The following is a 26,272-nucleotide window of genomic DNA, read 5'->3' as shown; positions in this document are numbered from 1 at the left end:
AGCAATCTCTTCATGCTTATTTCACTTCATCCTTTATTATATTATTTTCATTGTATTGATTAAAATCCCATTACTGTTAAGAAAAGCTTATTTGACTACTCAATGCCAGGTCCTTTATTATCTGATAATCTGGTTTACAAAATCCTCCAAGGAATATCTTAAATGTGGCCATGAGTATTAGTGCATGGATTGTGATTATGTGTTTTAAGTACTTTTAGAATAAATGTTTGGTACTTCTCATTTTCTGCTCTACCAAAGTAACAAATATCTTTCAGCCTTTTTCAGCTCTATTGGATTGTTAAGTAATTGGGTGGAAAACTCCTTTCCTTCTTCAAGATATTTACTGTATCAAGGTATTGTTGTAATTTAATACTGCAAGAAGATTATGGAAGAAATTAATTTTTTCTTTAAAAATACTAATCTTGACTAATCTGGCTTTCCTGAGTTTCTGTGGTACTATTTGTCCTTTTCTTTCTTCTTCGACTTTTATTTATGATGTATCCAGATTTTCCTGGATCAGAATTTTTAGTGCATATATGGGAATTAAGCTGTATTGTGCTGTGCCTTGTCAGCATCATTGGTTTCTTGTAAATAGCTCATCTGTAAGATGAACAGCGGCTGTGTAAAGGTATTTGTGGCTTGAAGTAATAATAAAGAGCTTACTGATGGAGTTCATGGTTAGGTAGAACACAGTTGAATACCTGGTGATAGAAACTCTTATCACAGGAAATATAGTGTTATTTCCTCAGGTGAAAATCAGATGTGTATTACATTATGTGTCATTTTTTTGTTTCTTTGTGGGTTTGTTTTATTTCCATTTGCCTGCTATACAGTAGAAAATTTTCTTGATCTTACCTTAATTAATGAATTTGATCATATTTAAGCCGTTGGTTGATTTTCTGTGATAATGCAAACAGCAATGAGCTTGACTCACTTATAAAAATGTGAGCAAATAAAATAAAATTTAGTGTTTATTAAACATGGAGCAAAAGCATAACATTCAGAATCAGAATCTGATAAATACAATGTATAACTTCCTCTAGCCGTGTGATATGCCTGAAACTAATGTCATTTTGAGAAAAATAGGGATGGCCCTTTATTGTTAGATTGCCTGTATTATACTGAATAAATGTATCTTCTATAAATGTATAAAGATGGGAAAAATGATGTAAATTGCATGTAAGTACTTCTTTAAATTATTGACTTCAATTTTATTTTTATGTGGTTAGTTGGCATTGAAGGACAAAACTGCATAAGCAAATGTGTCATTTGCTGGGACAAGAAACTTTTTATGTTGTATCACTGATGTTTTAGAAAGAGAATCAGCTCTTAGTTCCTGAATCTGAATGATGCTAACAGAAATGATTTACACAGTGATACAGGTGTTTCAGTCTGGCTGCAAGGATTCTCTGCATTCCTATTTTTAACGACAGTTACAGGATTTTAGTGCTCAATCAGTCCCCTTGAAGCGACCACAAGTACTTTGGCTGTGAGTAAGGATCAAGGCCTGAGTGACTGACAGTGAGCAAAATAAATTTTATCTGATCCCAGAACAAATGGATTTTTATGACACAGCAGTGTGTGGGTAAAGAGAAACAAGAAGATTGAAGCAGACTGGTAGAAGAGGACATTTATACTTTTCTTAGAGCATTTGTCAAAACAGATTATGTCTTTCACAACACTACTCTGAAAAAGACTACTTAAGTTTCTTTAATCTAGGGGAGCTGTCCCTTTCAGTGAACCAGAATGCCATTTCAGCAGAGTTTCATACAGCTGTCACAGCATCTGTGACAGCAGATACTGAAGAGAGGTTTCCCTCAACAACAGTGGTGTCTCTGTACTGTGCATGTTTAGATTGATACACATATCCACAAATCCATATGCAAGTGTAATTTACAGCATGTGTTAAGTTAATGTTAATATCTGATGAATATCACAGCTGCAGGTCCTGTGACAAGCTGTCCAGTGTGTGAAACCACTGTTGATCCAGCAGCTGTATTAGAGGGAGAAATAATTGACTGTCAGTCAGCAAGCCTTTGACACAGGCTCCTTGCAATGACTGGAAGCTACAAAAGGGCTTGAAGCAGACCTTTGCGACTTGTCAGCCCATTATTTTTAATAACAGAGCCATGCCGTTAGTGTAATGATTTTGATTCTATGTTTCAAGCATTTAATGGCACCACATACAGCATCAAGCACAATAAATGTGACTAGGTGCTTTGAAAGACTTTAACCTGAATGACTGTGAACCCACATAAAATATTTTTGTGGCACAAGAAGCTAATACGAGCTAATTGAGTTCAGAGAAGAAAAAAATAAATCTTTTTAGATTTACTGTCTGATGATAAGGAATTAATATGAATGTATAGACAAGAGTGATACAGATATATTTTAAATGACTGAGATTGAGTTTAGGATTATTTAAGGTATTGAAAAATTAGTGGTAGGAAGTGGGAAAGGGGAAATTAGTGGCAGAGAAATCACATGTAGCTGTCACTTGCCCTCTGTGCTTTACTGCTTTGAATCTTTGCCTGTTCTTTTAAGTCCTCATCAGGCTGCAAAGACCAAATACTGGAATTTTGTCCTGTCCAGAAGATCAGTAGTGGCTTTTCTTGAAAAACTGATGCAGCCCTTCTGATAGAGAACACATTGTTTTCACAATGCTTCGGTACAATAATACTCTTGGTTGGGTTGTGAGTGCCCTTAGCCTGAGCTGGAGGGGACTGCTGTTGCAGGATCTCCACCAGACAAACGCGTCTCTCTGCCTTCACTTGAGAAAGTGGGGAGACAACTTGATCTCCAGTGACTGGCAGTAAAAGAAAGAATATCTGGGATTTGGAATTGAATATCTGGAATATCTGGAATTGACTGGGGGAACAAGAAGAGAGTTGTGAAACCAGAAAAGAACAGAGCAGCCAAAAAAAAAAAAAAAGCCCACCAAACACATCAAGCAGAAGAAAAATATATAGGGAAGTTCTGGGTTTAGCACCAATTCTCCAGCCTATTTCTATGTGACCTAGTCACCTCCAAATGCAAACTGTTCAACACTCATCCACATAACAAAGTTTACAGAGAGAGGAAGTTAATAACATTTCTTTGCACTTGGACAATGCAGCCGATATAGCAAATGAACAATTTAGCAGAACTTGAACATGAGTTACTAGTCAAGGAAATTGGATGTGGGACAGAAACTAACTGAAGTCAGAAGTTAATTAACTAATCAGGGTGGAAGGGGGATTTATAGCAAATCCTCAGGAGAAAAAAAAAAAGGATAACCTAAAAGTTGAATGTTGGAAAAGTGATGTAGAACTGGGAGCAGAGTCTTAAAGAGGGATGTACTGACTACAGTATATCAAAAGTGCCAGATGCCATGGCTAGAGTGGTTTTAAGGCAGCAAGCAATGTTAATGTGAAATGTGAAGTTCTAAAATAAGCTTTAAACTTACACAGTTAGTTTGTCTTTTAGTATTAAAAGACATGGGAGAGAGCACAAGAACAGAGATAAATGGTGTTTCTCATAGATTCTTCCAAAACTCTTAATTATTTTCCTGCCCAGTGAATCTGCTTCTCAGAAGCAGGAGTTAGTTTTTTATTGCTTTGCTTAGGATGTTTTTTCTTTGGGTTTGGTTTTCTAAGGTTTTTGACTGTCAGTAGCACTGAGTTACACCACTTGCTACAGCAGGGAATTTCATTCTAATACCACCTTCTTTTATTCTGTCTTAACTTATCACATGGATGGCAGAACTGTGAAATTCCATTCATTACTTTCATTTCCTGTTATTTTCACTTCTCTTTGGGGACCTGATTAAAAGTAGTGCATGCTAGTACTTATTATCTCTGGCATTGCTCTGTTGTGTTCTATTCCCTCTTGCTTTTTTAGCCTTTGGAATTGATTAATTAAACCTTAGTATATAAAGTAATAGGAAGCACAATTTTTTTAGTTTATTAGTGTGTTGTAGGAGACATGTAGGTCTGTGCTGTGCTCAGATAACTTTTATCAGAAATTATTACGGTAACAAGTACAGTTTTAGTACAGTTTTAGATGATGACACTGAAAATACTTTACTTGTGTCATATTGATATTTCAGATCATGTAATGCCTGACTAATTGTCTCTCCCTTCCTCCATGTGGGCTTGTAAATGTGAGCTCAGTGCTCTGATGGCTTGCCACAGAGTGCCAGTTCCACGAGCTTTGATGCTCCCTCAGAGCAGCAGTAATGTGAGAAGTGTCATGGGGCAGACAGCCATGAGGAAAGGGTTGTATAAACCCTGCCTGTAAAATCCTAAAGAAATTCAGTCTTTTTCCACAGAGAAATGTTACAGGAATTTGATGTAAACAAAGCAGCTCAGTGGTCTGGATGGACTGTTTTGTAAAAATAAGATACTCTGATTAAGTGTCACTAGATCCAGATGTCCAAAAACCATGTATCAGAGCACAAAAGAAGTATCCCATGCTATCTGGTCGCTTTTGGAGCCCATGGTGATTTATTTTTATTCTGAGAAGCTGTCAGACTTCAATGCCTACAGTAAATGCATGGTCTTCCCAAAGGCAGTTTCACTGGCCTTTGCTTATTCTCTGCTGCTCTCCAGAGGCAGATGAGATTGTTTCCTCTTCACCTTGGTTCTCTCTGGCATTTTGGTCTCCACCTGGGTCTTGGCTCCTCCTGCTCCATATCTGCTGTTTCCATTCACTGTAGTGTCCTCTCACCTAAGTGTTCCCCAGGTGCCATCACTACTCTGACCTAATCATGAGCAGATATCTTTCACCACAGAGACTATTTAGTGGACTTTCATGTAAGATGACTTGAACATGGAGCAGACAGAGCTCTCTTGCCTTCCCTGTGTCCACCAGCACTGGCTGACCCTCCAGGGAGGTGGGGAATTGTCCTGGCAGAGGCCACAGCACAAGTTGGTACTGGAAACTTTGTACTTCATGTACCTCCTTCTGCTTTTACATGAATAGTGCTCTTCAGTCTCTTTTGCTGCTTGTCCAGTTTCAAGACAAATTGCCTCTTGGGTGTCACCTTGGTGAAGATCAGTCCACTGGATAACATTTCAACATTTTACTTTTTTGCCTGAAAGTACAGTAAAGAGCCAGTGACCATTCTAGGGCAGCTTTTGAGGTCTCTGGGTGTTTCCTTATAATGATAAAAGGCAAAAATGCTGGGACAAGGATAACTTTTCTTCTAGGAAAATGTAACTATAAACATTGCCTTTGAAGGACCTAATGGACTTCATGGAGAAAAGCAGGGATCTTGTCTTAAAATCTGTTTCATATTAGCATCTTTTGGGGGCTATGCTGGTAGTTTCTCAAATGATGAATAGTTAGCCACAGCACTCTGATTTTCCTGCTCTCATTTCCAGACAGATGATGACGTGCATGTGTCTCCAATACAAATGGATGCATCTCCTCCCTGGCATCACTGTAGTGGCAAGGAAATCAGCATAAATTAATGCTGACACTGCATTGAATAGGCAAATAGACAAAATTGATGTTCTCAAATGAATAGCTCTGAGGTTATATCTCTTCATTATCTCACTTGTTGCAGTGAAAAACATTTGTGTTTTGTCTGACATTGCAACATATGTAGAAATCTTTTTTATTCCCTGTCATCCCATAAAATTGAGTAACCACTTGTGTTAGTCTTCCTCCTGGGATTGCTGATGGTACTAATTCACTGTCTGCCTCCTCCTGCTAAGTCAGCATCCCTAAAGATCATCTCTCCAGGTAAGAGCTGATATCAGTTTCAGAGAGGGCAGCTGGGCTGAGCAGGAAGCTGCCAGCTGGGCAGTGGTTAGGCAAGGGCAGCAGTTAACACATTTATTGTCACAGCTGAAAAATTCACCAGCTGTTAGAATTTGCCTACACAATCCTCCTTACAAAGAGGAATAAAATAGACATCAAAAACTGCCCTGCAGGCTAGCTGGCTGATTTTCAGTTTCTTTTTCAGCTGTCTCCAGCTGTTGAGACAGTGAATGAGAGGTGTTTGACCAGATGATAATAATTTTCCTGTCTCAGAGAAGGGACACTGTGGAAAAGCCAGAGCTCCAGCAGGAGTCTGGATGCCTTGGGTGATTCTGGAACCACTCAAGCCTGCAAAAAGTTAACTGTCATTTACTGGTAGATGGATAGGAAGATATTCACACTAGAAATACACAGTTACTGTGCTAGTCCTGTCACAGATTCTTCAGTTTGACCCTGCCTTGGCAGCTCCCACCACAAGATTTGGGTGGAAAAGTTGAGTGAGTGCCAGTGGTGTGTGCAAACATGGGATTTCTGACTTTTCTTTCTACTCTCAAACAAGGGTGAGGATGATTGGCCAGTTAGGGGGAAAACAAAAATACAGCAATTATCTTTGAAGCAATAACAAATAAATCATCAGTTTCAGTGCTTGTGAAGACAGGCCCTTAAACCAAGATCCACAATCCTGTATACTGTATTTTTAGGGATGGGGGAGAAAGAAATAAATAAAAAAAAAAATCTTTTTAGCATTTAATTTCTGGTATAGACTGATTGAAACTTTGAGCAAGCATTGCCTGTGTGCTTCATAGTTGAGTTTGTTTTTAATTTTGCTTTAAAATATTAATCTCTGATTAAAGCTGAAATCACACAGCATAATTTATTAGTATTCTTAGTTAGCTGCAGTACTAAAAGGAGAAAGATGTAGCTCAGGAGTTTGAAGGGAACCTTTTCTAAGTATTAACTCATCCTTTAACTCCCCCAGTGGGGTCTGTGTTGTTGGATTTAGCCTCTCAGTGAGTTGTTAGGAAGAAATGTGTGTCTAATGATTAACATTGGTTTTTGGGAAGAGAAGCCACTCATCTTTCTTCTTTTTTTTTTTTTTTTTTCTTTTTTTGGTGACACATTGACAAATCGTTCCATTCAGGGCAGTCCAAAAAATTATTCTTATGAAAGTATTTTCAATGTTGTAATCCTAAATATTGCATGAAACATTAGATACTCTATGAAAATGGCCTCTGAGAATCATCCTTCTGGCTGCCACTTGTCTCCCTTTCCTAAGGGATCACAGTATCCCAGTATGGGCCAGGTTGGCAGGGACCACAGTGGATCAATCACCTGGTCCAACCTCCCTGCTCCAGCAGGGTTATCCTGGAGTATTCTCCCATCCCAGAGGATGCCACTGTAGTATCCATAAAATACTTTTTCCCCAGTATTTGCTTATTTTTAAGTTGAGTGTGTGTGTATATTTAGAACATATTAACTGTTGGGATTTGAGTTCAATCATTTGCCTAGGAATGTCTGAAAGCAATTAAGTTTTATTTAGCATTTTGATGTATTTCATGCCATCTATGACTCTAGAGAAATTTCATCTTTTAAATGTATTTTGTTTAAAATCAAAAAATAGATACCTAGTATGTAAAGGAAAAACCTGATGGTTTTCTGACCTCTCTTCATTTGTTCTAAGGAGACTTAGTTGATTTAATCAAATTAAAATATTATGAAAGACTGGTAGTGACAAAAAAGAAATACACCAAAGGCTTTGGCAGTGTATAGACAGAAGGCTTCTGCAATATATAAACCCTTCATTAGAAATGTAGAAATGCTGTGGCTGGACACTGTGTATTTTTACTGACTTCTTACAAAAAGAAGACATAGGAATAATGAGCAATTCTGCCAAAATGGACTGTGCCCTTGGAGATTGTTCTAACTGGATTGAAATACAAAATTGTAGAATGATTTGGATTGTAGCAGACCTTAAAAATCATCTAGTTCCTAAAAAAATCATTAAAGATAAATTGTGAGTTAGGAAAAAACCTTTTATGTAATTAAAGATTTTAAAATATAACATTACAGAGTGTTTATCTCCACTTATCCCTTTTGTTATGTGTAGCTAATTGTGAAGCTAATTGAAATTTTGAGATTTGGGCACCTGGCAAGGGGTAACTGTAGGAGACTGGTCTCCATGGGTTTACTGTGTAACAGGAAAGACTCCATCTTCAGCCTAATCTCCTCTATGAAGTGATTTAATTCTGTTATCTCCCTGCACTGATTATCAGGGGAGCCCCAAGGAGATGAATTTCAGAGTGCCCTTGCTGGAGTTGCAGAGCTCCCACACTTCCCCACCTTCTCTCGTGGTCAGACCTGGAGCTGGCACACAGCAATGCTGCTGGATTACAGTGTGGGGTTTCAGCTGTGCAGCCAAATGGCTTGTGGTCATAATTTTAAGACTAAAACATGGAAAAGCAATCATATTGTGCTTTCCAAATTGTCTGGGGACCACAGGCTTCCTTTGGGGAAAAAAACGGGGGAGGATTTGTGGTTTTCTTTGACAAAGAAAGCCCTGATAATTCTGCATCACCTCTGGATTCAAGGCATGCTTGCTTGGGGATTGAGACTCAAGGAGAAACATGAAGTGCATCCTGAGGCGCTGGGAGGGGAAAGCTGCAGGGAAGTTTGTGTGTCCATTGCAACACCCTCTGCCTGTGTCTCGACCTCCATTTGGAAAGGTCCCCCTCTGTCCTGGGTGTCTGAGCCACAGCGGTGGTGTGGGGGGTCATAAACCAGGTTCTGAGAACTGGGCTGGGCTACACTCTGCTCCTGCAGAAATCCCCTAAAAACAGGTTCAAGCCTAACCAATTCCAGTCACAAACTGTATTTTCCAGGCAGATCCTCTTGGCCCCTCAGCGCTGTTGGAAGTACCAGGCACAACCTGCGTGCTCCGGCTCTGGTGAATTTCAGTGGACCCCTCTCAGTGATTTCTCTGTCACAGCGTTTTGCATTTTCACCCACAATCACAGGGTAGTTTCTTACAGAAAAAACATCAGCTTTAGTAAAGTCTAAAGGGGCTGTTGGTACTTATATTCATTTTTAGTTCTAAAACCTTTCTCAACAGCGGTACTTGGACACATCACATTGTTGCTGCTGTGTCTCTTTTATTCTGGCCTTTCACTCTTTACAGACTGAGTCTGCAGGAGGATACTGACTATCCTGTTGTGCTGGTGCATTTTGCATTAAATATTGAAATTCTGACTTCTTGCTCTGCCTCCAGTTTGCAGAGTTGTCCTGGCATCCTCCAGGAAAGGTTGGGGTATAATAAACAAGTTGTCTGCAGAGACAAACAGTTCTGCTCGCTGATGACAAGAATTTTGATAAGTGTTTTGACCCTTTGAAGTATTTGTGCAGTTTCCCTGAGGATTTACTTTTCCTTTCAGTTGAAAATTAGCTGCTGCTTTATATATATTGGGGATGTAGTATAATTTTTTAAAACTCTTTTAAATATGGTTGTGCTTCTGAATTTCAGTGATTTTTTAAAAAACAACCTTTGAATATTTATATTTCCTCTGTGGTTCTCTCTCTTGGTACACTCTGTACATTTTAGAAGACTTAGTGATCTCATGCTTTCTGTTCTTATGTACAGATGAACCAACAATGATCTGCTGGAAAAATACTGAATTGAGTTACCAGCAGCCCAGGTCAATCAGGCTCACATTTGCCAAGAATGACTGACAGTAGAATTACAAACACTGGTTTTCACATTCTGTGGCACTCAGTGTTCAGAAACAAAATTTATAAAATCAGTGAGAAATATTATAAACCAAAATATTATGCTTCTCTGATCCAGATCCTCACTTCAAATTTGCCTTAATTACATAATAAAAGTTATAAAAAGTCCTAAAGTTCTCTGAATGTGTTACAGAAACTTTTTGTGTGTTTTATGCAGTGTAAAATATACTATTTTAGACAGTGATTTGAGATAGGTTAAAATAGTACCCTATAAACTGAAGATATTTTAGTACTTGTCTGGATCTTCAAAGTAGTTTGAGTAGTGTGTCTCCTTCTGTCTTTCCTTCCTGAAGTGTTCAGTAGGAATTTGGTTTCTAACCCTGATGTGAGTACATGACTGACACTTAGTACAGGTTGTAGTGTGTATCAGTATAAGAAAAATTGAAAAATTCAGTGGCAAGGTAAATTACAAAAAGAAAGCAGAACACAGCAATGAAGCTAATATAGAAAGTGTCATACCTGCCCCCCTTTGCTGTTCTCCATCTCTTTCTGAAAACTGCATTTGTCAGCTTACAAGACATTTGCGACATTAAACTATTAAACAGAGTGAAAATAAGATGCAAAAATTTTCAGTGCTTTACAAGTTTTGCTTTGACTGGGAGGAGTGATCTGCACATAAGTTTGGCACAGAGTCATAAAGCACCTTTTGAGAATCCCCCAAGTGCCCCGATCATTGGGTTCAGATTGCTGCTGTTGTTTCTTGGCTTGAGTAATGAGCACCCCCAGACAAAAAACATGTAGGAACTTGCAACATTGTGTAGGTTTGCTAAAACTTGGGAACAGAAATAAAACCTTTCCCCAGAGACTCAGGTTTGCATCTCAAGACTTCAGGAAGCCAGTGCATAACTTCATAACTGAAGAGTAATGAGATACCCAGCACTGACTTTATGGCTGAATGGTAAATAGGTTCTTAGCATTGCTTTTTTTTAACTTTGAAGGAGTTTTTGTTCACCCTCATAATGGTAATGGTGAAGAGCTTGAAAAATGTCTGAGTTGGGAGCACTGGTTATGTTATCTCATGCATGGGCAGAAATCATTATTTTACTATGTCTAGTTATTAATATTTACTGAGCTGTTAGATGTATTTATTGCATGTTATTTTCTAGGGCACCTGAAGTAATTTATAAATGTACTCATTGTTTATAATCCCTGACAAAGATGTCTTTTTTCCGCTTACTTTGTTCTGTTTAGTTTCTCTCTTTTTTAAAGTTCTGGGGGTTTTTAAGTGTACAATATTTATTATTTGGAGGGTGGTGAGGGCAGGGCTGAAAAAAGAGCACCCTCTTCATTTCCTTTTCTTTTTTTTAAGCCTAAATACTGTTAAACAAAAGTCAAAGTCTACTTTCCCAATCAAAAATGATCAGACTGTGCAATCTCTCCCATTTTGTTTACTGAAAGCTTTGTTGAGTATTTCCTGGTCTCTCTCTCCAGGAGCTGAGTGTCTGCATAATGCTCCCTGGGATATCATCTTAAAATAAGGATGGAGTTAAATGGAATCAGAAACAGTACTTGGCTGTTCCAGTCAGTGTGAGGGAATATAGAAAACTTACCTGTTCCATTGTTCCCAAAGATGAAATATATCCTATGAAGATGATCAGTTGGCTGGAGCCCCCCTCCCATGAAGACATGCTGAGAGAATTGAGCTGTTCAACCTGCAGAAGTGTTTGGAGAGACCTCACAGCAGCCTTTCAGTCCCTAAAGGGGTCTGCAAGAGAGCTGAGAGGGACTTTTGGCAAGGGCAGGTAGTGATAGAACGAGGGGGAATGGCTTTAAGCTAAAAGAGATTAGGTTTAGATTAGATACCAGGAAGAAATTTTCTATGTGAGGATGGGGGGACACTGGAATTGGCTGCCCGGAGAAGCTGTGGCATGAAGTGTTCAAGGCCAGGTGCGACAGGGCTTTGGGAAACCTGTAAAAGGTGCCCCTGCCCATGGCAGAGGGGTTGGAACCAGATGAATTTTACTGTCCCTTTCAACCCAGGCCATTCTATGGTATGAGAAAATACCAGGCATCCAGAGCTGAAGGTTGCATGAAAAATAGTTGAGGGACTGAAGAGCAAATCTTGAGTACTACCGCTTATTGACATGAGCTTTCCAGTGACAGAGCTCACATCTGAGGCTAAGCCAACACATAGCCTTGTTATTTTGCAGAATTACCAGAAAAAATGCCTTTTTTTCCTAACCACCTGACCCAACTGAAAAAAATGAAAGCTCCATTAAATAGTACCTAAGATGTAACATAAATGTTTATTTCTACTTATATTTTGTTTAAGATCAAATAATGCAAGTTCATGATTTTCAAACCATCTTAAACAAGAAGAATCGTCCGCTCATGGCAAAACACATTGCTGCATGGAGAAAACCTTTTGACAGCTGTGTTTGGAAATTTTCCTTGTTAACAAAACACACTACATCAAAGTGTTCTGGCAGGTTGTATTGGTATCAGCAGACACTGGGGTAGAGTCCAAGTAGGAACTCTATTACATTTTCTGTCAATTTTGGTTGATGCCTTGCTGCAGGAACAGCTCGATGTTTTCACTTTGAGATGGATTGAGAAACTTTCTAGAAAAAAGCACATGTACTTTTTCCATTTGTACTGCAACATGCTAACTTTTCGAAATTGAGGGGGTTTTTCTCATTTTTTTCTTCCTGGGAACTTTATGTCATCTCTTTTAATCTGGGTGATTTGGAAACAGGATAAAATATTTTCATCTAGAAGTCAGCAGTTAGAACTTGAGATAGCATGCAGCAGAGATGGGGTCTGTTCTTGGGTGAATAACCAGTCCACAAGTTCTTCAGACTGTAGTGGAGAGGTTTCCAGATATGTTGTCTGCTTGTACTCACCTTGATCCTGTTTTCTGTAATATGTGATGCTTTTATGTTACCATTCAAAAAAATTCCAAGCCACAGGAGATTGAAGTGCAGAAAGCTTGTAAACCAGGTGTGGGTTTCTCTTCAGTCTGTAAAACATACTCTAATCTTTGTAAGAGATATCTTAAAATGAGATATTAAGTTACCATAAAACTTGTGTTCTGTTTCAGTCACTCAAATACCCTACCAAATGGGGATTGTGTGCATCTTTGCAGTACCCTGATTTTGTTTTGTCATTGATTTTGGTCTGCAGCTATGAAGATTAGAAACACTTTTTGGGCAATTATTTACATCAGAGGACTTATATGTGTCTCCACCTCTTGCACCTTTATGGTCAACCAGGGCAGCCTCATCAGATCTCTTTCCTTTGTGCTCTCTGTGCCTTCTCTCTGCTTTTGAAGCTTAATGACTTGGTTTTATTTTGTGTGTCTTGCAGAAGTCTCAAAATACCATATGATATAGCTAGCGGGGAGATTGACGTAATGGAGTCTTAATTTCCATGCGTTGGTTAAACTTCAGTTACAGACAATCTTTTGAAGAAGAGTTTAATAAATCTGAGAACTTCCATCATGATTTATTGGAGTTTTTGCTGGTTTTGGATTTTTTGAGTCACATTTTAACTCAGGAAGAATACCATATTTTCATGGTTGTGCAACTGCTAATTGATGTAGTGGCTGCTTATGTGTAAAAGTAAAATGAAAATTTTATTTATATACAGATGTGTTTGTGTTTAATGCTCTTTACAACTTGGAAATGTGGAAGATGTTCCAGTACCTAATAAGTGTATTTGTATGTAACATTCATCCTAATAATAAGCCAATCTAATATGTCATTATTCAACTAGGTGCTCTGGAACAGTGGCTAAACTTTCTTTAATTTCAGGAGTTTTTTTCTGAATATTGCTGCTGGAAATTTCAAGGGGGAAAGAATCTCCACCTTTTTGTAATGAAATTTCAGTAGACTCACCATTCTGAGTCTCAAGCAGCTTTAGTTTCTAGTGGGGATTTAGTAATAAATGTGATTTTCTCTATTCTCAATACAAATCCGAAGATTAATTTTGCTGTGAAGTATCTTTAGGTCATAATTAAAACTGAAGTTACTCATCCTGGTATGAGTGCCCAGACTGAAAATACATACCTATCCTACACTATCAAAGTCTCATGCATTAAATATATGCTGCATGCAATACTTCTAACTTAAAGCCTATTCTGTATATATGCATTAATTTAAGTTAATGAGCAATTGCACTGCAGAAATTAGAGTGAGAATTTGAGAGTGCTGTGTAAATTACAGAGGAAAAGAGGTGAAGTATGAGAATGCTTTCTTATAGTCAGTAGTTTTTTGTCGTGTCTTTAAACATGGTATCTTGCAATGGAACACTATGACAGTGATAAGTGTGATGGAGCCATTTGTGAGCTGAAAGACTGGGTTGTTGCAAGAAGCAACTGTACAGTCTAAGCAGAGCTGGACTGAAGTAATTCAGGGTCCTGTGAGGAAATCATGGAAGGCTGCTGAAGCATGGCTCCTTACATACATATTAAGTACATTTAGATTAGTTATCTTCTCATGATAATGTTATAGCTACTGCCTATTACATTTTATTAGCATTGCCTTACAGATGCTCATGATTATTTTCTGTCTTTCTCTTCCCCTCATCTTAGTGGAATCGGTCGAAATTGGCCATGGGCCTCTGGTGGAAGCAGCATTTTGGCGGAATTTGGGACTTTGCATCTGGAGTTTGTACATTTGAGCCACCTGTCTGGAAATCCTGTCTTTGCTGAAAAGGTTAGACTGCTCCATCAAAATCATGTTGTAAAAGAGAAAGCACATTTTCAGGGACTAATATCAATGGGGAAAGATTTGGATTTTCCTCAGTTGTAAGCATTTGTCACATTTTCCCTAATTACCTTGGCATGTTTTTGTATTAAAAAGTCAAAAGTCTCTTCCAAAATTATTCTGATATATGTTCTTGTATATGGCCCCATAAAACATTTAATTTCTGTTTATCTTCTACATTAGTATCACATTAAGCACTCAGACTGTACAGCTTTCTTCAGTTCTTTACCTAATGGGGTGTAAACAAAATGTGACGTTATATTCAGAATAATAACTGATGCCTAGAGAAAGCAAAGCACCATGGTGATTTCAACAAGTTTACTCTTCAAAATGCTGTATAATATGACTGCTGTCAGTGAGATCAGAAAGCCCTTCCATTGCACTATAAGAAATATATTTTGAACTCTCTTTGGGGAAGGAAAAAAGAAATCACATCCTTAGACAAACCAGTTGTTGTGCACACTAATTCTTCCAAAATTTGATAACATTGTCTTCTGGATACTTTTTATAGATATGAGCCATGGAAAGAACTCCTCCTTCCCTCAACTCCCACCTGAACAATTTTGCTTTGCCTTTTAACATACTAATAGCCAGCAAGTCCTGTTCTTTATCAGGACTTTATCACTTTATCATTTATCACTTGTTCATTTATCACTTGTTCTTTATCACTTTATCATTTACCTTCTTTATATTTCCTAATTAAAACATACACTTGTTCTCATTTTGTATTCTTATTGCAGCCACCCCATGTTACCTAAAGCTGATATTATCGACTTAATAATCTAATTATTGATGAGACCCCAAATGTTTAGCAGTAGGTCTAAAAGCAAAGCCAAATCTAAAATTATTATTGGGTAGGGACTGAGGGGCTTTGCTGCAGGACCATTGTCAGTATTAGAATAAATTTTGTGAAGCAAACTCCTAGCAGTTTTCATGTATTTAGGGGTAAATATAAGGACAGTTTCTCTTAAATTTGGACTGGGGATGAGGAGTGGATGAGTAGGGAGTGGCAGCACTGAGGAATAGCCAGAAATAAATTTTTAACATAAGTTAATTATCTTGTGGCATTTATGGTAATTTAATGCATAACATCTGTTCTACTAAGAGACAATGAAAGTGTGTATCTTAAAGTCCTAGCCCATGGTTCTTCTACACAGTGGCATCACATGCTCTAGCTGCAAGATGCTGGAAATCTGTTTATGTAAGCTATTCTTAAAACCCTTTAGAGATTGCAATTCCAAAGCCCTCAGAGACGAACCATTCCAGAGCTGGTACACTTGATAAAGAAGAAACACTGGAATAAGCTTTGCATGGATGTATTCATAGAAGAACTCATTAATTGAGATCTAGGACTCACTGTGCCTGCATGTGGGCAGTGAGTAGTATCAAGATGCAGGAGGCAGTTTGTGTACCAAAACAGAAATCCTTCTGCAGCTTGGTATAAGTTAATTTATCTTCTTTTTCAGTAGCTACTTCACTGGGTCTCTAGGCACTCGGGGGTTTATAATGAAGCTGTCAGTACCTTTTTGTTACAATTTCTGGCCTGCAGTGCTCAGGGTCCTCATTCTTCCAAGCTGCGACATTTGTTTTTCCGTGAATCCTAAAATGCAGTATAACTCATTTCATGTGCTCTGCAGTGGATTGTGCTGCTGGATGGCTCCAGCTGCTGAGCATCTGGACTGTAATTGTTTCCCCGGGCATCTCATTTGTAGTGAGCTCCTTAGCAGTGCTGGCAGAGCGCTGGGGGCTGCCTGGGTCCCTGCTGCTGGGCAAGCTGCTGGTGCAAAGCTCAGTCAGCTCCAGCCGTGCTCTCCTTTCCAGGCAAAACTCCTTTGCAGCGCACTTCCACATCTGCACTAGGTGATAAGCCTAATATTTAATAGCATTTCTGATTTAGGTATACAAGGAATATAAATGCTGATGTAGCTGAGTGTGGTTAAGGCAAATAGCCTCAGTGAATTTCAGCATCCTGGGGAGAAGGGGCATACTCTGCATGGCAAGTCCCGAACTTTGGAGCTTGCTCCTGTTGTGTTGTTTCATGGCTGACAATCGGCACAGAAACTCCCGAGGTTTTCAGGAACTTGTTTGCATGACGATATCAGCTTTGTCAATAGTGATACAACTGCACAGAGGTGTTTGGGTGTGTGTGTGTTGAATAAGATCAGGGGGGTTATTTTTAGGCATATTTACACTCCTGTATTTTGTGGGGAAAATGGATAAGTGCTCAGTGTTTTGTACCTTCCACTAGGTAATGAATATCCGAAAAGTTCTAAATCGCCTGGATAAACCAGAGGGCCTTTACCCCAACTACCTGAACCCCAGCAGTGGCCAGTGGGGCCAGCGTAAGTAGCTGAAGTCTTTGCTGTTTTGACCTGTCTATCAGCATTCTCTTTGCAGTCATTAACTTCTTTCAGTCACTGTTATGTGTTTTTTATATAAATAGAACTTTTATGATGTATAGAAACTCACTTTATATCTGAGGTTCTATAAAATGTAAAAAATACTAAAAATATAAAATTAATAATCTTACTTGCTATATTTTAATATACTTTTTCTGAGCTTTCAGTGTGACTTGTGGAAGCGGGGAAATGTATGAATATGTATGACTTTGGAAAGGAATTTGTGGTCTACAGAAGTCTCTTATTCAAAAATCTAAAGTGCTCTCTGAAGTAGCTGTATAAGGAAGCTTTATCAGCTTGTCTGAATCAAATTCCACATTTCCAGAGTTATGTGGCTCTACTGAAGGAAAAAAAGTAATAAGACAAGTCTTTCCAGTTAATCCCAGCTGTGATTTCTGTTGAAATTTAATGCCACCGACTGAGGAAGCAAACTAAATAGAAATGTGTCATGGCATTAATCCCCTTGGAACCATTACTGAAGATACCAAAATTAGAAGGAAAAGACTATAAAATACTTGAATTACTTGAATTCCTTAGCTCCTTCATGATGACTGAGCCTTTTGTTGTTGTTCACTGCTTTCTCTGATCTCCATAACTTGTCGAAAGTTTGCACAGTGTGCAGGATCATGATTTTAGAGACCTTGTTGCTTTTTCCACTTTTCCTGCTTCGGTTCAGTCTGTAACCATCCTATTCATGCAATTCTGTCTTTCTATTTTTTCTTCCTTACATTATTGAATAAAACCAAGCAGGATATGCAAGGTGGCCATGAACCAGCAGCACCCTTGTGGGGAAGAAGGCCAATGGCATCCTGGGCTGCATTAGGAGGAGCATTCCCAGCAGGTCAAGTGAGGTGATCCTGCCTCTTTACTAAGCCCTATTGAGGCCACAGCTGAGGTGCTGTGCCCAGTTCTGGGGTTCTGGTACCAGAAACAGGTCTATCAGATGGAGCAGGTCTGTCAGAGGGTGACAAAGATGATTGGGGACTGGAGCATCTCTCCTTTGAGGAAAGGCTGAGAGAGATGGGCTGGTTCAGCATTGGGAAGAGACAACTGAGAAAGAACCTTGACCATGTCTCTTAAGCACCTGAAGAGAGGATGTCAGAGGATGGACCAGGCTCTTCTCCAGGTTGCCAAGCAATGGGACAAGAGGCAATGGGAAGAAACTGATGCACAGAAAATTCTGCCTGAATATGAGGAAGAACTTTTCTGTGCAGGTGACAGAGCACTGGAGCAAATTGCCTTTGTCTGGGAGAGGTTGTGGAGTGTCCTTTACTGGAGATATTCAAGAACTATCTGGACACAGTCCTGTGTCATGTGCTCTAGGATAACCCTGCTGGCACAGGGAAGTTGGACAGGTTGGATTGTGGTTCCTTCCAACCTTTTCCATTCTGTGATTTCTTTGATTTTATTGATTAAAATCTATTTTTGAAAGTTTTGTGTCACTCTGAGTTAAAATCTTATCCAAAAAGATTGTGCTGCTCAGCTGTATTTTCCCATCAATGCAAATGCCATTTCCCTTTATGAATTAGAAGTACACTGTCATTTCTCAGTCTGCTATGCTGTGAGGCTCCCTGCAGGTCACTGTGCCACAAGGCTGGTGGCAGCTCAGCATGACCATCAGCTGTGGTTGCATGTTGGTATAAACCCTGACATCCCTGCACAGATCTGAGACGCGTGCCCAATTGTAACATGTGTCGGTTCAGCACAGCTTTACAAGACATAAAAACCTCCTCTGGAAGGGTTGATCGTACAGCAGTAGGTACTGGATTTAATTAGAGACTATCTCAGCACCTGTGAGACAGATGCAGTTAACTCCTTTCTTGGCTTCTCTTAGCCACAGAAGCAGCTTTTTGATGCTTCATGAGAGCAGATCTTTCCAGTGGCTGAGGCAGTTAGTGGCTCTGCCTTACACATTTTAAAGGAGTCAAAACGCTTACTCTGCCTTATGGCCTTTGTTATTCCATATTTTTAATATTACTGCGTCTTAAGCACTCCTCATTCATGTGAAATGTCAGTTTTTGTTGGTGTGCACAGAAAAATTTGCAGTGTCCATGGAGCTTTGTTTTCCTATAGCATGCAGTGTTGATGAATAAATAGCTTCCCATGCCTGTGAATGATGGGTGCAGGTGTTGATGCAGGTCTGTCCCTGGCATGCTGAAGCAGCAAAGACAAGTTCCATCTTGTTCCATCTCTTTCATATCAGTCACCTCCATTCACCAACACTGATTAGCTAATTTTTTCCCCACAGAGAAGATCAGAACGTGAGACTTGAAAAATATGTCATTTGAGATTGCTTTTCTAGGCTGTTTTCAGCTGATTACAACAGAAGGGAAAAACCAAATAATCAAGACCCTTAATTGGCACAAGACAGAAATATTTTCTCTTAAATATAAAGTGGAGAGGGAGGAATGGTTTCTGAATGTTTCTTCTCCAGCAGTGCTGTAGCTGTGAATGCCGCTGATGGATCTCTGCCATTGTTCCTGTAAATTCATTTAGCCCTTGTTATTTTGACAGTAAACTGACAGTGATTTGCTGCAGCATGCGTCAATTGGATTTGTCTACTGCAATAATGTATATAATAACAGGGCTTATTATTGATGAAACTCTGCTTGTGCTATTTAGTTTGCAAATGTCAGAGGTTTCTATGGTAATTTATTTAGGAAATTGTAAAGGTCATTTAAATGCTGCTGTTCAAAGATCAGCCTTTGATCACAGGAAATGTTCCCATTGTTTTAAGAAACCTCTTCTCCTTTTGGATCATGAACATTTAATTTTAAAAATGGTGTAGTCTTCCTAGAATTTGAATATATCTCATTCAAAAGAGGTTGGAGAGGAAAAAAAAAAGCCTTTTCAAACCCAGGTTCGATGGCACAATATACTTGGTAGGCAAAGGGACAGGATGCATTCAGAAAACTAAATTTTTTTTTTGCATGTCACAGGCTAGTGGAGGAAAAGGACACTGTTGATGTAGCTGGAATAGACAAATATCTATCTTCTACATTTGCATGTCTTTGCAAGCTGTCTGGAAGGTGAAGGGAGGCTTTCCATGGAGAAAAGATACAAAGGGGTATAAAAATAAATTCTCTGTGTTCCTTTGAATTCTACCAACACGGGCATAACTTTGAAGCTGTGATCAGAGTTAGGTGTCAGGAAATGTGAGCGCAGGATCACTAACCCTTCTGCATCTCGCTTTAAGAGTCTGGATCATCCCATCCAGGTTGTTTTTTGGTGTTCTCGTGGCCAGAATTTTGTGGTATGACTCAGGAACTTGCTGTGTGATCTGTGTAATGACATCTCCATCCTGGATTTCTTGAGTGGAATTAGCAGATCACTCCTTTGCTGTAAAATTGACAGTCATAGATGAGAAGTCCCAGTAAAGCACTTTGAAATTTTTCACTGAAGACTCGATAAATGCCAAATCACTTAATTTTGCCAGGCAGCAACTAGTTTCAAAAGCTAACCTCTAGCTACTCTTCTTCACTTAACGGACCTTTGAAAAACAGTTTACATGTATGTATAGTTGTAGTATTTAATGCATTTACAGGATCTATGCTGAAATCATGATAACCCATCAAAATTTTGCCAAGAATCTTTTAGGTTCCTGAACGGTAAGTGGATGCAATCTTGTACAAGGAGCTGAGAGCATCACTAAATTTTCCATCACTGGTGCAACTGATGTTGGATGTCTGGCTTGTGTGATCTTAGTGTTTCCAGAGTCACTAAATTGTGCAATTGAATAATCACAGCATCTGTAGTACCAGATTGTTTCACATAGTAAGCATAGGGCAGAATAAAGCAGTGTTACAGCAACAATCCTCTGTAGATTAGGTGAAGTCCTTTTTTTTCCTTCTTTTTTTTTCTTTTTTTCTTTTTTTTCCACTACTGAGTTCTGAGAGCAGTCAGAAGTTTAAAAATGTAGTATTATTTTTAAACATATGGCTCAGCATTTTGAAATACCACTAAATAACCTGAAATTCAACTCTGCAGTAAGGAGCTAAAAGCCTTTTTTATGAAGTGACTTAAATGGAAAGTTAGTGACTAAAAGAGCAATGCCTGCACTTTAAGGGAAAGCCTTTATCATATCAGAGAACACTTTCTACTTTTTTATCTTTTTAGAATAAAAAAAGAAAAGCCTTAGTTTGACATGGTTTTGTATGGAATAGACTACATGAATTAGAATGGACACATATAAATTGTTTTCTCTTTGCCATGATCTCCTGTGGCACATTGTGGATATTAAATAACTATGGTATTTTAGCTAGATTAAAAATATAGCAATAAAAGAAATAATTCTCTGTATAAACCAGTAAAGTTTTTCCTGAGGTTCCGGGCTTATGTTTATTAAAGATGTTGTAGAAATAGATCATTAAATACACTGTTTCAAACTGTAATTGTATTTTATTGTCATGGCTGAGGATGAAATTACTGTTCAATCTCTTTCTTCCCTATTAAGATCATGTCTCCATTGGAGGGCTTGGGGATAGCTTTTATGAATATCTGCTCAAGGCATGGCTGATGTCAGACAAGACAGATGAAGACGGCAAGAAAATGTATTATGATGCTGTTCAGGTAAATAAGATATTTAAATCTTCTTTTTCACAATAATCTAATATATAATAATCCTAAAGAGACAGGCTGTGAGGACAATATGAGAGATTTATGTATTTGCTACCACAGGGTGCTTTTTCAAAGAATTAGTTTCTGTTCTAAAAAGGACTTCTTCAAATAGAAGTGCTAGAGGAATACAGATACTGCGGGAAAGGGGAGAATTTTGAAGTATAACTATTTTTTTTCTTTTACTGCAATATAGTAAATTGTCTCTGGAGGAGAGAGGTATAAAAGAAGCAACAAAAAATGCATCTACAAGTAGCTCTCAGATAGATGTTCAACTCTTTTTCCTGAGTCTTCTCTAGATATATATTAGTCTTGTCCTTTTCCTTTGTATCCAGCAGGGAGTTCCTCTCTTGTGTTCAATTCTCTCATGAGTTTCAGCCATAAAAAGTGTTTTGATTGTGGTCCACACATGGATCATTGTGTTATGGTAGATAATTAGAAATTAAAATTGGGGTGTCTTTTCACAATGACTTTTTTGTATAGGAGCATATACTTGTCAGCTTCTGCAAAACACCCCAAATGGACACAAGAGACAGTTTTATAAAATCAGAACTGTTCATACTTACATTTCTATATGTATTTGTGATCCTGCTGGTCTGCACTCTCTTTTTTATTTATGGTATTTCCTTAATATGCTGTTTTGGGAGAAATAACAGGTTTGTGACACCAGATTGAGACTTGGCAAGTATTCAGTTTAAATCATATTTACAGGCTTTCCTTGCAATCCTGGGCAAATGACCTATTTTCTCAGTTCTTTGCTTTCATATATATAGATATATATATTAAAAAAGAGGATAATATTACTTCTTTTTTCCCTATCCTTTCATCTGTTTTGACTGGAAGCTGTCTAGGGCCAGGACTTTTATCTCTTATTAACAGTGTGTATCTACAGTGCCTCCACAGACAAGGCTTTGAGATGCTAAGCAGTATCTGCTTATTCTTTCATATATCTGGAAACACACTGTCCCTAGGGAGGTCATGTCTCCTTTTACTTCCCATACACAAAAAGTGGTGGCATTAAAAAAATACAACCATGGTTTCTTATTGCAACCATCTTTTTTTTTCCATTACAGAGGAAAGTCAGTGTGAAGATCTGAGGGAGGGTGTGATGTCTGGTGGTTGTAAATTTGACAACCAAGTGTCCTCTGCTAAGGAAATCTTGCCTTTAATTTTGTAAGTGCAGATTTGGATGCAGTCAGCCTCATCTTTGCTGCTAGCATGGTATCAGCTTCAGAGCAAAAGGTGGATCTTAAATTAGGTTTGAGTGCATTTGAGGCTATAACATAAGAACAGTGCTGTTGTAATAGCTCAGACATTGGATTGTCAGCCAGAGAGAGCAAAGTGTGTGAAATTATCAATTCATCTTACCACTGAAGACATTTTGAAGCACCTCAAAGCTGATTGCAGCTTTCTACTTCTGCTGGTTTAAAAACATCAGGGTTTTTTTGAGGTCCCGGCAGGGAGCAGAAGTGGTGACAGCCCCCACATTTAAGGACCAGTTCTCCCTGCTCAGATTTCAGCTGGAGGAGCAGAATCACCTGTTCAGCAGCATCACTGAACATGACATTATCAGTGACAGGGTCTCAGCTCTGCTCATATGACTGTATTTAAAGTACCTATTTTCTTAACACTTTTTAGTAGTACTAGCTCAGAAACAGTCCGAGCATCATGTCTGACCAGTGTGTTTGAGAGGACCTGACTAAACCCAGATTTCCTTGTGCTGCTGACTGTTGCTATATCCAGTATTTTCTGATCAGTGGCATTCCTGTTTGTTTTTTGTACTGAGGTACATCTGAACCAAAGCTAGAAGTGCACATGCAGCTTTAGGAGTTGGCAGCTTGATGCTGTAAAGTAGCTTGTTCAGAAAGCAGCAGCAAAGTTTCAGCCTCACAGAAGCTGCAGGATGACTGGGCCCCACTGAGATTCCAGGTTCTTCATTGGATAACTATCCTGATTTGAAATCCATCCTGGTACTGACTTCATTGCTATTGATCCATTACTTATCTAAATTAAAGCTAATTTAGGAGTCTGCACAAGCTGCAGTCTTTCTTTACAACTGAGGCTGCAGAGTTTGGGCATTCTGAGTCTGCTTGGTATTTTCTTAGAAAAATTTCCCCCAGCGCTCTCAGAATCTTTTTAAGACTATGCCAAAGGGAACAGCATGATTATTCCTGGCCATTCAGTCCAGCACATACTCCCCCGATTCTGAAAGAGTGATGTGAAGGCTTGATGCCTAATTCAATACCTTCTGCTATCCAGAAACCACAAATGAAAATATATGGTGAGTTATATAGTTCACTGTGAAAAGCTGAAATCTATTTAGATGGAGCTTAGGGGTTATTTTTCACATTGCTCTGTAAATCATATTTTTAAAAAATGAATGCTTTCCATTAGAATTTTTGTATCGCCTATAGATTATATAATGGCTTAAGTTAAAAGCAATAACTAAGATGTCAGGCTAGATTTAAAAACTGCTTCTGCTTGCCATGAAAATGCATTTATGGCTGAAGCCATTGAAAGAGTTTATTCCTAATGGGAAAAGGGACCAAGATCGTCTTATTTTGAATATCAGAGCATAGTATGAATGTATAAGGCCATCAGAGGGATTCATAAACTGTAGAATTCACACAAAAAGACAAGTGAATGTATTTTTAATGTAAGTTATTTTTTCTCTTTTGAAAAGTAATACAAATAATGTCCTGCTTGACATAACACATGAAATAAGAGATCTTTCTAAACAGGTTTCAATGGGTAGCATGCAACATTTAGTTACAGAACAAATGTGTATTCAGCTTTTTGCTATATTTTGAAGAAATAGCTGCCAATAGAATAATCCATCAGTCTTTGCAAGTATCCAGGAATCATCTCACTCTTCTCAGTTAACAAGCTGATCTCTGAGACACAATTGAGTAGGTTTGTAAGAGAACATGATAATTTAGAGCAAAAATGGACCTTGTGGGTTCACTTATATCTAGTCTAGCAACAGCAGTGTCACAAGCAACTGCATCAAATCCTCTCCTCTTAAATGTGCCAGCCCTCATTTCCTAAGCTGAAGGGCAATTTTCCCTCTATTCCTGTAAATAGGTTGTCTCACACTTGAGGCCTGATGGTCAGGTACCTTTTCCACGTTTTCCCATTACATTTATTTATGGCCATTTCTGCAATCCTTCTGCATCTTACATATATATTCATTTTCTCTCTCTGACACTGCCTGCATCACTTTCTCAGTGTAGTTCTAGAGAAGTGGCATATCTAGAGGCTGTAAAGAGAATGGTAACTCACCGCAGAAGAACTTCAAAGGAAAAGGGAGAATCCTCACCAGCACTTCCCAAGCAGCTCAGTAAGTGCAGCCCTGTGGTTTCAGTGAGGTAAAGCAGCTGCTTTCTGCACTTTTACCTTGAGTCAGAGCAGCTAGTTCCCTTTTAGACATTAAGATTCTTTATTCTTTCTTACTGGGTAACAACTGCTCAGATGATCCTAACAAGAAAACAAATGATTTCTGCAGAACATAGCACTGGAAGTGGGAACAATGGAAATGGCCAAAAGAGGAGCATGTGTTGTGAAGCAGTGCCACGGCCACTCTGCCAGATTTCAACACCATTTCAGAAATTGCTGCTAGGCTGGATTACACAATTAAGCAATGCTGGCAATGCAGTAAACTTCTGTCAAAAGAGGAAAAAGTAATTTCTGGCCTCAGGATTCAGACAAAATATATAGAGTTACTTTTTTCAGGGGAGTTTAATTTTTTTTGGCACATTGCTAACATTGGAGGCTGGCTTTGATATATGCCAAAGGTAGTGATTGGGGGATTTTCAGTATATTTATTGGATGTTTTGATTGGGGGATTTTGGGTGTATTTAACTGTCAGCATTAAGTAGTGAATATTTTTCAGAGCTGTTGATTTCAGCCTTTCAGAAAAATAAAAAAATCCATGGAGACTCCTTTCTCCTTGAAAGGAGAGGGAAAAAGAAGTGTTGTTAGCAAACTGAAAACATGATATTGGCAGACAGGCTTCTTTCATCTCTGGAACTTCAGGAGGATCTGTTTAACTGAGGTGACAGTCTGGTGGCTGGTTTGTGCTGTCTGCAGTCTCCATTAAGCTGCTTGAAGGGGTTTGCTTTGTGGTCATAGTGGTCTTAAAAACTGCATAACTGATGTGGACAAGGAGAGAACTGCAACAACTCAAACATAATGGTTTGTCATACTGGGTAAAGCTAAAAGTGATTAATGTCTTGAATATTTAATACTTAAGCATTTCTTGGCATTGAAGAAAATACATAAATGGGGCAGGCAGGATGCTGCAATAGCAGCCCATCTTAGAATGAAACAGTTGGTACCCAGCATTCCCACTGTATACTTTGTTTTGGGGCTTATTTTTTTGGTGTAGGAGGTGGGAAGCAACTTAACTGAATGTAACTTAAATGTGCTAAAATCAATAAACAGGCAGTTTTGTCAGCTGTCATGTTTAAAATACTTATCAGCCAGCTGCACTGGTGTTGTGCACACAGTGATAGTATGGCTGCATTGTGTAGGAACACAAGATTCATTACACTGAGCACACCAGAACGTCCAGAGGACTCACTGCTCCTTCTTATTCTCTTCACTGCATTTCCCTTCTCAGCTCAAGTTTTGAGACTCTCTACAAATGCTTACAGAAAACATCAAGGCTAAAGACAGGCTTCTGCAGATTTTTAAAGTGTTAATAATTTACTGATAACCACACAATGTCTTACGTTTCGGACCAGATAAAGTATTTATTCAAATTTTTTGCTTGTTTATGGACTGTCAGGAGAAGCAGCAAGCCTAATGTTGTTAGAAATCTTTAAGGAGGATTTTAACTAGAGAAGTCTAAAGAGAAATTGTATGGGTTTTGCTCATGGCTTTGCACTTTCCAGAGCAGCCATGCCCTTACTAGTCATGCTATTTTCCCTTCCCTTTTCTGTCAACAAAAAAAAACTTGTCAGAATCAACAGATATCCTAGAGTATTCAGAACATGCACAATCTAACATTTTGAGAGTGACTTGATT

At 38.6% G+C, this 26,272-nt stretch overlaps 1 protein-coding gene across 1 annotated transcript in view; it reads left to right on the top strand.

Annotated features, from left to right (window-relative positions):
* MAN1A1 (mannosidase alpha class 1A member 1) overlaps nucleotides 1-26,272 on the top strand; it is a 139,435-nt gene that overhangs the window by 96,911 nt on the left and 16,252 nt on the right. Inside the window, exons 6-8 of the mRNA XM_064707965.1 lie at nucleotides 14,057-14,180; nucleotides 16,480-16,573; nucleotides 21,084-21,199. Of these exons, the coding sequence (XP_064564035.1) occupies nucleotides 14,057-14,180; nucleotides 16,480-16,573; nucleotides 21,084-21,199 (334 nt within the window). The remainder of the gene's footprint in view (nucleotides 1-14,056; nucleotides 14,181-16,479; nucleotides 16,574-21,083; nucleotides 21,200-26,272) is intronic.

Source organism: Zonotrichia leucophrys, chromosome 3, assembly GCF_028769735.1.
Source record: "Zonotrichia leucophrys gambelii isolate GWCS_2022_RI chromosome 3, RI_Zleu_2.0, whole genome shotgun sequence".
In the NCBI taxonomy this organism is placed as follows: domain Eukaryota; kingdom Metazoa; phylum Chordata; class Aves; order Passeriformes; family Passerellidae; genus Zonotrichia; species Zonotrichia leucophrys.
Note: the sequence above shows the minus strand (reverse complement) of the source record. Positions and strands in the feature narration are given on the sequence as shown.